At 44.1% G+C, this 12,137-nt stretch overlaps 1 protein-coding gene across 6 annotated transcripts in view; it reads left to right on the top strand.

Moving 5' to 3' along the window:
• The first annotated feature begins 855 nt into the window (after nucleotides 1-855).
• The window catches only part of TRPC3 (transient receptor potential cation channel subfamily C member 3), a 46,913-nt gene continuing 35,631 nt past the window's right edge, over nucleotides 856-12,137 (top strand). For 5 of the 6 annotated variants that reach the window (XR_012831026.1, XM_075709851.1, XM_075709854.1 and 2 more), the window contains exons 1-2: nucleotides 1,770-1,999; nucleotides 10,926-11,697. Coding sequence is in view for 5 of the 6 variants with exons in the window: in XM_075709851.1 (XP_075565966.1) it covers nucleotides 1,770-1,999; nucleotides 10,926-11,697 (1,002 nt within the window). In the remaining variant the exon portion in view is untranslated. Of the gene's footprint in view, nucleotides 883-1,769; nucleotides 2,000-10,925; nucleotides 11,698-12,137 lie in introns of those variants that run through there. The other variant, XM_075709856.1, reaches the window with a different exon arrangement.

The raw sequence follows: 12,137 nt of genomic DNA, 5'->3' as shown, positions 1-12,137 counted from the left end.
CTGCCTTGTATGTAATGCCACTGAAGCACAATGGGTTTTTGCATGTGACAAAAGACATAAAAAACCACTTCCCTAAATAGTTCAAGATGCAAACGAATTAAACTGATGAAAACAAAACCCAATTCTTTCTTTAAAGCTGTAGCTGAGTAAATTATCTCTGTGAAACTCTTGGTTGGCTTTTCCTGTGCTTCATGAGTACTAATTTCATACATATGGAAAACAACAAAGGCAAAACCATGGCTGATACTGAAAACAGTGTACAGTGTGAGGTAATGAGCGCTTTATACCGAGAGACAACGACGCTCAGCAGTGAGAATTCTATCTAAGCAGTCATATGTGCATTTAAAGTCCACTTTCTCTGAAGTAATTGGAAAACTCAGATGAATTTCAATTTCAGTAGGAGCTGCATTTTTGGATGCAGATTCATGCAAATATTTTACTCAGTCACACAATGCTTCAAAAAAGTTTAAAGCAGGAGAGAACTGGCATCCCAGCAGTATGCAGACAAAGGAATAGCTTTATTGTATATATAAGTTGACACAGGTAGTCTCTGTGTACCTATGCTTCTGCATGCTCTGTGTATAGAAACACATATGATTTTGCACTGCTTTGATTTCAATGGGGTTGCAGTTTTGTCATAGAACCATTTTCCCTATGGCACAGCGCACCTAAAAATCTCACAATAAGTGAGGCGATACGTCTCGGTACAGCAGGAATCTTTGTGACAGGTATCTATAGAGTCTCATTAGCTCTGATTACATGCAATGGGTGTCTTAACATCCTCCCACTGTTTTTTAGTTTGACACCATACAGAATTAAACCAGTCAAGTCTCAGGCAGACATCTGGAACGCTTTGGAAATCTTGACTCGCTTTTACCGTGGGTAAGCCAGTCAAAAGGGTCTTTTTTCACCTGAACATTTTCACTTCACCTGTTTCCAGTGCGGGGCGGAATATCTCTCAAAATAACGACCGAGCTGTATGCGGACTTGACCGGGCTGCGCACCGCTTTTGCGTTCGGCCCGTTTTGGCGACAGCTACCTCGCTGAGGGCAGCCCCGCCGCCTCCCGCCGTTCCTCCTTGAGCGAACCAGCCCCATGGCCTCCCTCGGCGCTCGTACCTCGGCGGGCACCGCTGCAAGGGCTCGGTACCCGTCTCTGCAGGGACCGTACGCCGGGCGGGAACCTTCCCGAGGACTCCCTACGGCAGCGGCGATACCGGTACCTGAAGGGCGGGCGCCTGGGGAGGCGGCTTTGCCTCGGCGGCGGTTGAGGGCGGCCCGTTAACGGCCCTGTGGCAACGGCGCCTCCCCCCGGGCCGGGCCGGGCCGGGCGCTGGGCGGGCGGAGGTGTGGGGAGAGGCGTCCCCTCCTCTCCCGAGCGCCCGCCGCGGGAGGCGGCTGCTCCTCTCCGCCGCGGCTCGTCCCCCCCGCCTCAGTAACGATGCTGTCCTAGCGAGGGATGATGACAGGGAGGGGAGAGGGGCAGAGCCGCCGCCGGGAGCCCTGTCTCTTGCTCGCCTCCCCGCTCGCCGGCACTTGCCGGCTCCCGCTGCCGGGCTGCGCACCGCGCCGCCTTCCTGACGGGCGGCAGGAGGAGAGGGCGGAGGGGCGGCGGCGGTTTTATGGTGAGGGGTTTGTCCTCTCCAGGTGCTCTGTCCCCCGCCGGGCAGGGCTTTCCTCCTCCTCCTCCTGCCTCCTTCCCCGCCACGCACGCTGCCGGACGAGGCCGGCCGAGAGCGGGAGCCGCCGCCGCCTGAGGGGACCCTGACCATGTCGGGCAAGAGCAGGAAGAGCAAGGAGCAGGGGCGAGTGACCTTCCCCCCGCAGCAGCAGGAGGAGGAGGAGGAGGAGGGGGCAGAGGAAGAGGAGCAGCAGCGCCCGCGCCGCGGCTGGAGAGGCGTCAATGGGGGGCCGGAGCCCCCTCCGCCACCCCAAAGAGCCCTCAAGACCCTCCGGGAGCCCTACGGCTATTACCCGCCGCCCCCCTTTGCCAGCACCGCGTAAGTCGGGCCCGCGGGTGGGTGAGGAGGGTGCCGGCCGGCGGCTGCCCCGGAGGAGCCCCCGGCGAGTTGTGGCCCTCGGCCCCGGGCAGCGCCGCCCGCTCCGTCCCGCCGAGCCGAGCCGGGCCGGGCCCCGCGGCGGGAGCGCAGCCCGCCCGGCCGCCTGGCAGCAAACCGGTGCAGCGAGGGGGAGACGGGGCCGGTTTCAAGGGCTGAGGTGCGGAGACTTCGGGGAAAGTGCCCTGAGGGGACGGTCCGGCCGCTACCTGCCCCCGGCCCCCCCGCTTTGCTCCCTCAGGGCGGGGCGGGGGCAGCGCGCAGGTATGCCGGGGTGCTGGGCCATGAGAGGGTTCACCTCCTCTCTTTCTTTCTTTTTTTTTTTTTCTTGGCTACTAGCATAGCCGCCGAGAAAAGCTAATTATTGGCTCAGCTAAGGTGTAGACAACCCATTGCACCCTTTTGTACTAGCAGGGCTAATGCACCTCTTTTATATTTTAGGAAAAAAAAAAACCGAAAACCTAGGCTGTGATAAAACCAGGCTCCCCACAGAAATCTAGGACACCTGTGCAGAAAAGCCTCCGTTCTTGAGATGCATCTTATCCTGTTTGATGTTCGGAAATATCAGTTTGTTGCTTTTTAAGATGCAATCATGTCTATATAAATACTGACCATGACTAGACTTACTGCAAGAGAAATAAATTCACTTTTACTAATAGGGATGTCAACTTTCTTTTCTCTGACTTCCAAAATGTAGGTTGTCCATGAATTATTCACGTATTTTTAAAAACACGGTGCAGTTTAGGTAGACCTACCTCTGAGGATTACTTGAGTGTTTCATACTTTCAGGACAATATTTAGTTCTTAATTAAATATTTCAATTGCCAGATGACAAACACTTTATTTTGAGTTTTAAGGTAACGTATTCACCGTTTATAGAAGAAGCCTTAATTAAAATTACCCTAGAGACAACTGTAAAGTACAGAAATAATTAGAGTAGTGCTTAGAATATGATAACCACAAATAAAAGTGGTTTTTAGCATCCCAGTGCAGAAATTCTTCACAAATACCCTGTACCCAGCAATCCAGGCTTCAAGTGAAGGAGTCTTTCACATGTCTTTAGCTGTCTGAAACTTGGTTGTGCTTAAATTGTTTGTCTAGGCTCCCTCTGTAGATGATGGGATGAGGGAGAAAATAGCAGTGGGCAAGCCAGCATAGTCATTTATCTTCTTTCTTGAGGTGCCTTTCTCTATTCAACATGAAAAGAGCTGAGAGGATTAGTTTAGATTTGGACACTTTATTTTTAGACAGTTGAAGCTAGCTCAGATGATTTGTAAGCTATGAGTCCTAAACTTCTGGATCCCTTATAGGTTAGTGTTCTCCTGGAACTGTTGGCATATGCCTTTCTTTAAGAAATGGGTATTAGGCCACCAGGGAATAAAACTGCAGTTCAGTTTGCACAGCTATAGACATTTGAGCCTGCAGCGAGCTCCTTCTGTTGGAATTGCTTCCTGCTGTATAATTCTTGTGATCCTGTTCTGGGAGTCTATGACAGCAGTGATTGTGAGACATTGCCCGGTGGACTGAGAAAAGGGCTGACGTTAATCAATGTAATAAGAGTATTGAACTGACAGGGCATAGGGGCAAAAGACCCACAACTGCCGTTTTCCCTGTTACGTGCCTGAGGTCATCCTCAGCACAGCAGTGGGATTTTTCTTCTGGAGTAACCTTTTGTGTTTGGCGCTAATGCCTGAATTCATAGCGTATGTTAATGAAGTAAATACGAGTATCCGTTCGCTCATAATGCGTACAGAATGACCAACATAAGGCTTTAGTATGCACAAAGTGAGTATGAGAATCCTTGACTGGAAGAATTTGTAGTCTAAATATTCAGTACTGACAAACAGTGCAAGGGGAAAGAGGCAGGAAGATGTGAAGTAGTTTGTACAAGAAGATGCACTTGGTTTTTGAAATCTTTCGCTCTGAAAGTCTTTGCTCTGAAAGCTGTAACCTGTGCAAGGTACCTGTCGATGTACAGCTGGCTCCCTCCTTTGCCAAGTATCTCTGGAAAAAGTAATTAACCTCAGATTCCCACTAAGACTGCAGACTGGATGTAATACTTGTTTCACGAGGTACTGTATGTCCCAGTGGGGAAAAATGTAGGCAAAACCTGTAAATTAAATGTAGTAGGCATTGGATGCCTGATTTCCTGAGCCTCTCTGAAAATCACAGCTTAGTTTCCCAAGTAGAACGGCAAAACACAAATAAAGGACTGAGCGTAAAAGGGGCTTGTTGCTGCAGCCCTGTTAACTTGCTTCTTTCCTGGTGAGATATTTGCCTTTTTCTGTGTGTGCATAGATGCACTCCTGTCATCAAAACACAGTCCCTTTTTTTCCCCACAGGGATTCAGATGGTTGGTATTTTCTGTTGAGGAGTTAGTGAAGAGTAATGATAGGAAAAAGCTCTGCATAGTTGGTGGGGTGGGGGAGGAACAAACTGTGTGTATACCTCCTCCTGATATCTCATTGTGTCGTGTTCCATTTTTTGACTAATTCTTTCTAGTTCAGAGCCAGAACTTCTGTGAGCTGACATGAGGGCATTTTGGATGATGGAGTATGTCATTTCAATCCAGCAGGAGAGTATAGACCCGAGTCAGATCTTGCAGCTGGCCTGATTTATGTTCTGTTGTTCAGCTGAATTAGCCTCCCTCTTCTGGAAAGCCCAGGCAGTAGTTCACAGAAGGAGAAGGAAGCTCTCGTTTAATACATTTTAGATTTGGCATAGGGATTCCCAAATCATGTGGAACACGTGCAAGCTTCCATGCGAACATACGTGAATGTGACACTATTTTTAGTGGTGAAGAAACAATTTACCAGCAGCCTTTTCTTGCACACGGCTGTTGTAGAGCTTGGGGGGATGGCAAAGCCTTCGTTTGGGAGAGGCAGTGAGGCTGGGGGGATTGCCCCTCTAACACTGTGGCCCTGCAGTCAGGAGCTGCTACCTCACATGGAAAAACTCAGTCTTTTCCTGTGATGGTAACAAAGCAAACATTTGAGATCACTTAGTTTAAGCGATCTCAGGAGTCATGAGCTAAAATGCTGTTTGTATGTATGTGCAGGTCTGAGCGCTTACTTTTGGGAGTAAAGCAATTATCATTCTCTAATTTTAAAACTGGGACCTCAGAAGTTCCTTTTGGCAGAACAAGAGGCACAATCTGCATCTCCTGTGCGGCTGAGTCCGCTGTTGTTGCTTTTAAATGTGTGTGTGCATTGGTGTTTCCATGATGTACTTATCTGATCTGTGTGTTATCACTGGACTCCATTTCCTTTTCAGGGCTAGAATAGAATCAAGATCACTAATGTTGTACTGCAGTTTAGCAGTGGGGTAAACTGCTTGTAAATCGTTGAGGCCATCTTTTATTGCATCTTATAGTTCAGAGAGAATAACAGCCTGTTCTTCAGTACAAATGTTAGAAAATAGCTCTATGGATCTGGGAAGGCCCAGAATGAAACCTCTGTTTCTCCAACTTCTCTTTTTTTTTTTTCTTTTTTTTGTTTTTTTTTTAATAGCTTATGCAGTTTACAGTGTTAAAAAATAGACTTAGAAACAAGATTATAAATCTTTTGAACTGCTGCTGATGGGATAATGAACAGCAGAACACAAGGAATTCTCAGGTCAACTGTTTGTCCCACATTTCTGTCCTCCTACAATTCTGTAAGTTTGAACATGAAAAAGGATGCATAGGCTAACAGTAGAAACCTGTAATTGAAACAATCCATGGTAGAAGCAGAGGAATCATAATGCTTACTCTAGCCCTTTGCAGTTGTTGTACTGCTCAAATCCCTAGCCTTGTATGTAGGAGTAACTGTCCAGGCAACAATACGGTGCAGTGTAAGGTCATAGTAAATGTGATGCATACAAAACACAAGAGACTAGCGGCCGTTGCTTGTTTCATGGAAATTTTTTAAAAAATATTTTTTAGTGCCCATATGAAGGTCATACATTTTAGATAAAATATTTAAGGTAAACATAAATATGTTATAACGTAGGATAGGGTTTTGGTCTTACGACATTACCCGGTGTGTAACAAACCAGTTAGTTGTTCAGGGTGTACGTATCATAGCTCTGTCTGAAAGCTTGTGAGGCTTATCATTAGGTAAAGGTCTGGAGAGGTGGTATACTCCTTTAGGAGCCATGGCCTCACTAATGTGAGAGTTCTGCTGCAAAGCTGCAATGGAGGTGTCCCGCTTTTGTATTATTCAACAAGAGGTTGACTTGGGTGTTCTGTCACATCTTGGTTAATTGTTAATTGTCTTGCAGTGAGTTATGTTCATTCATGGCTATCACTGAGTGTTTGCCTAAGTAGGAAGTGATGAACTAGACTTAAGCTGGCAAATGGCTAATGGTAGCAGTATAGTTAGGGAAGTAAACTTGTAACTTAAGACCATCCTTGTTTTATACAGATGAACGAATGATTCTGAAGGTTGGTGTCCCAGCCTGCAAGTTTCTGAACTTCTTTCTTGCCTGTGAAGCTCTTCAGTTCCTCAAAACAGCTGCCTAACTGGTGCACGCTTAGGGCCAAGTGAAATGTGTCCAGATGTGGTGGAACCGGTGTGCTTGTTGACATGATTGCTCTTCTTCAGTTCCGTCCTTCTCATTTGTGCTGCGCAGCAAACAGAGGCTTGAGGCTTTATAGACCCCTTGGCCATTTTTCTGCTGTGAAATGTGAAAAATAGTTGTGGAAAAAACGGAGGGGCTCAGCTGCTGCTTTATGTCAGCAAAAGGGGACTGAATTCTGTCCTCTCACCTTCCTGCTGCATACCACATAGTGTAATTATGCAACCTGTGTACTAGGACTAGAACTTACTTAACATCGTGGTGTATCTCTGCTGAAGAAGTAACATTAAAAAATTGGGTATTTTTCTTGCTTGGTGTTCTTGTGGCTTTTTTGCCATGTGTTCTACAGATTCTTTCATCTATTGGGGACAGTTGGGAAGAGGAGCATCATGATTTCCATCTCTCCTTCCCTCTTTTTATGTAAGTTGTCAGCTCCTTACAGAGACAAGGTTGAGAATATGAACTTTAAAGGCTGTAGGAAATGGAACACAAATAATTAATGCACACGTAGTTCTATTTTAATCATATTCTTAAGCCAGTCTAATGATATTTAGAGATTTTGTCGTTTTGATAACTTCAGTTGGCAAATATTACATATGAAATGTGCTGAAAATGGTTAAATAGTTAGAACTAAAATTTTAACCATTTTCTTCATGCTTTGGGGTAGCTTAAAAATATTAGATGTGAGAACAGGAGAGCAGAAAATGGAATAGGAGACCTTGTACCTGACGCTTGCTGCATGCAGTACCCTGACCAGAGCTGCGCTGGCTTCAAGGTCTTTGAATTTGCTGAGGGAAGGAGAGAAGAAGAGAGGAGGGAGGTATGGATGAACCTAACAGTCTTCTGGCTGTGTGGTGGTGTACAGGATTTTTTGCTTCACACCCCCCCCCCCCCCCCCCCCCCCGAGGTCTTGACAATAATTTAGGCATTAAAATACCAAGCAACTTTCATCTTTATTTTGAGAAGATACTGCAGTCACTTCAAATATGTAATTTCTGTCACAAGATTTATAGCTAAGGAAATAATCTTTATTGGGAAGATACCCTAATGCAACACCTTTGGAAGGTCTTTTTACATAAGTCAGACGAGTCACCTCAGTCAGACAGTGGGTTTTGAAAGAAAGGTAGATAAAACAGAAAATAAGTGTAATATTTCAAAATGCTGAAAAATTACACCAAATATATAGGGAGAAATGTATTGTTATGTATTTCATAAAAGATAAATGAGATTCAGGATGGCAGTTTAGAGTCGTCTTAAATCAAGAAGTCAGCATGAGTCAAATTTGTTCTCTTTTTTACTTTTTTTTAATACACATGCTTTTTTTTCTTCATAACATTACAGTAAACAACTACATTTCTGTAGCGTTATGTTTTTAGATGTGGAGGAATAGAAGCGTAACAGCACAGCAGACAATAAGATCTTGTTTAAAAGGTAACTATGAAAAGACAGTATTTCTAATTTTACTTCTGATTTTGTTGGGGAATAAGGTAGTAGCATACTGTGGCTGTTCACCACGTGCACTCTGGGCTCAAATCTTTATATCTGAGTACTCCCAAATGTGAAATATGCCTGAGCTTTAAGATACTAAATCAATTCTGTGTTTAACAGAGTCACAAATCCTCTCTTTTATGCAGCCTTTTTCATAGACTTAAAGAAAGTGGTACGGAAGTTTTTTTAAAAAAAAATCCTGTCATGTTTGGCAAAGCAGCTTTGGCACATATTTCAAAAAGTAAATACCAGTTAGCATTGCTTATACTGCAGTGCCACCCAGGTCATTTCTGGCCTGCCAGAAATACCAACCACAGATGAAGATGTAAAAAGATCAAATGCTTCATCCCGGGAGAGACCTGCCTTTGGTAATGAGTATTACAATCTCTTCACTTGGTCTGCAGTGGAACTGCCCATTTGTGTTAACTGAAATGTTCAGAGCATGGACTAGCTTTTATATTTGTAGCTGTGATAAAGTGATTAAGACTTTATGCTTTGCTGAATTTATTACAACTGATGCAGATAGCTGGAAGGCCAGACATATTCTTACAACCTGAATGGAATTAGTTTTGCCCAATAAAAACGGTTAGGGCTGACACTGCTGCATATGGGGAGATCCAGTGATGTCAACAGGCATATTTTGTGTGATGGTAATATAGCTAAGCTCACTGTTGAAAGATCACACAAAAAATAAAAAAGACCACATTTAGAAGAATGTTGCTCAGGCTGTAGATTTGAACCTGCAGCAAATAGGACATGCAGCTTTTGAAGCTGCTCATGCAGGTTCCGCTATGTTCACTTACACGCGTAGTCTGCGTGTCTTTTTTTTTCCTTGGTTCTGTCCTTTCACAGACTGATGGGGTTTGCTTAAAAAGGGCTGTTTAATATTTTGTTTTGCCCTCAACATTCATCATGTGGACCCACATGTCTCCTAATGCCCATTACCTGGCTTTTGCACCGAGGGCAGAAGGATTATGTCTTCTTCGGTTTTTCTGTCTGGCCTTTTACTGTTGTATCTGAGTTTTTCACCAAAGTGAATAAATTAATTTTCACAATGCTCCTGTAAAATGGGAGCCAACTGTTCTTTTTTTATAGATGAGGAACAGAGGCACATAGGACTTAAGGACCAAATTTGAAATTTATAAGGCCTGTTTGTCTCTATGTAGCATATCTATAGTGCTATATGTATTCAAAGCACACCCTCCATTAACTCATATATTGTTTATCAGCTGCAGTGGTGTCTCTGTGCCCATCAAATCAGCTCAAGTGATCTCTATCCCTTGAGCTAATGGATTAACTGATAGCAGCTGGAAGCTGTCTTTCTCAGTATTGAGCTGGGCTAGAAAGGAAAGGGAGATTGCTGATGGGTTTCACATTTATTTGCAGAGGGTGGTAAAGGAAGGTTATGGTATCCCAAGTACCTTTTCAGACCTTTGGCTTCTGCTCTGGTAGGCACAAATGCTTCTGTTCTTCCCCCAGCTGTGACCAGTTTAGCCTGATTGCATCTATTCTGTTCTTTCAGACCTTGCCAGGCAGTTGTTTCCTGTTGTTTGCTCCAGCTAGGTAGTATCTGCTCCTCAGCCTCTCATCCTAGGTCCATTTTCTTTGCACCTCCTAGCCTCGCTTCTCTGAACCTCCTCTCCCCTCTCTAGTTTCCTTACCTAGCTAGATCCAGCTCAGCATCTCATCTGTCTGTTCTCTCAGCCCATTCCTGTTTGCTCCCCACTGCTCTCAGCCAGTCTCTTCACTGGTTCCTAATTCCAGTTTCTGTGTTTTCTGAATTATCTTGCTCACCCTTTCTTTTCTCCTGTTCCCTTACTCTTTTCTCCCTTTTTCTGCCTTTGCAGCTAGTTTTTGAGGGGAGTTCACAGCCTCCCAGGTTCTCAGTTCCCTTTCCTAAACAATCTCACTTGCCTACACTCAGGTTTCCTCTTTCCAGTGCAGCCTGCCATCCCAATTTTCATTTTCATTCAATAGCTCTCTGACTTTCCAATTTTTCTTGATTGTTTTACAAGAACGTGTGAGGGCTTTTGAAAATATATATAAATACACACTCATGTAATGACATTAAATAGCTTCTTCCCTCCAACTCCTGGAATGGTAGATGTATAATAGAAATAGGCCCAACATAGCCTGCAGCATTGCAGAAGTCCAGCTGGAGTGAGAGCTGATCCCAGTCTACACTACCTTATGCCTGGTGTCTGGAATCTGCGAGCAGTTTAGTTACTAGCATCCAGAAAGTTTGTTGAACGTGTATTAACCGTTGTTTTTCAAAGACTTATAATTTGACCAAATTGACTTGTGAGTAGAATCTTCCAGACATGGTTAATGTTTCTAGTAGTAACACTAGAAGGCATGAGATCAGGCTTCACTGTGTATTGCTTGGCAAGACATCGGGAAGAAAACTTGTTTTCACCTGTCATTTATGTGAACTACAATATGGTAAGCATAAATATTGCCTTCCTTAAACCATCAGCTTGAATGCCTGTGGTGGATAGTATGTGTTTTCATTTTATATGTACTCTGAAGTGAGTTGGGAGGGATTTCTGAAGAGAAGTGAGGTCTTTACATAAAGTTAAAAAAAAAAAAATCTTGACCATGCTAACGAAACAGAAATGGCCTGTGGCATTGAACCTGTAAGTGCATTCAGATTGCAGACAAGCAAGCGTGAAGGCAGAAAGATCACAATAAAGAATGCTTCTTGTCAACAGATTGGCAAATGACAAGGGACAAAAGAAGTCATTATTTTTGTAGCCACAGGAGAAGTGGAAGCTACAAATAACCACCATAGTGAAATTCTGTTACCTTTTTGTTTTCTCATTAGGTACATTGAAGAAAGTCCATCTCTGAGACGTATGACTATGATGAGGGAAAAGGGAAGGCGACAGGCCATTAGAGGCCCTGCGTTCATGTTCAATAACAGGGGCACCAGTCTTACTGCTGAAGAAGAGCGCTTTCTAGACGCAGCAGAGTATGGGAATATACCTGTGGTGCGCAAAATGCTGGAGGAGTCAAAAACACTGAATGTCAACTGTGTTGACTACATGGGCCAAAACGCCTTGCAGCTTGCTGTAGGGAATGAACATTTGGAAGTGACAGAACTTCTGTTAAAAAAAGAGAACTTGGCACGGATTGGAGATGCCCTGCTGCTCGCAATCAGCAAGGGCTACATTAGGATAGTGGAAGCAATTTTGAATCATCCTGGGTTTTCAGTAAATAAGCGACTGACTCTGAGCCCTTGTGAGCAGGAGCTCCAGGATGATGATTTTTATTCCTATGACGAAGACGGTACCCGCTTTTCTCCAGATATCACTCCCATAATTTTAGCTGCCCACTGCCAAAAATACGAAGTCGTGCACATGCTGTTGATGAAAGGAGCAAGGATAGAAAGACCTCATGATTATTTCTGCAAATGTAATGACTGCACAGAGAAGCAAAAGCACGATTCTTTCAGTCACTCTAGGTCAAGAATAAATGCATACAAAGGACTGGCTAGTCCAGCTTACCTGTCCCTCTCCAGTGAAGATCCAGTACTCACTGCTCTAGAACTCAGCAATGAACTTGCCAAGTTGGCCAACATTGAAAAAGAATTCAAGGTAATGGTGTTTTGGTGTTTTTCTCTGTCTTTGTTATTGTTTTAAGGTTGCTGCTATTCCATGATGTCCTTAGATACTTGAAATTATTTCCTGTGTCTTTACTTTTACAATTGCAAATGCTTTCATGGCTTTTATTGTCTCTTATTCTTGATTTTGAGTTTTCAATACATAAGCCTTTAAAAAAGAATTTTTAACAAAGTGAAATTGCTTTTGCACCTACTGTGTACAGAGAAAATTGGAAAAGAGGACAGTGTGTATTCTGATAACCCTGCAGCAGATGAAAAACAATTTTGGTTGCTGTAGCAGACAAAGATTGTTTTTAGTTACAAACACCAAGTAGTGTAAGCGCAGAAAGCGGAAACATGATGCTTTTCTTAAGCATACTGCAGCATTGATCTTATTCCTTCTTTTTTATTTGTACAAATTTTGAATGATGTCTC

This window comes from Pelecanus crispus, chromosome 4, assembly GCF_030463565.1.
Source record: "Pelecanus crispus isolate bPelCri1 chromosome 4, bPelCri1.pri, whole genome shotgun sequence".
NCBI lineage: Eukaryota > Metazoa > Chordata > Aves > Pelecaniformes > Pelecanidae > Pelecanus > Pelecanus crispus.
The sequence above is the reverse complement of the archived record's forward strand: the minus strand, read 5'-3'. Positions and strand labels throughout refer to the sequence as shown.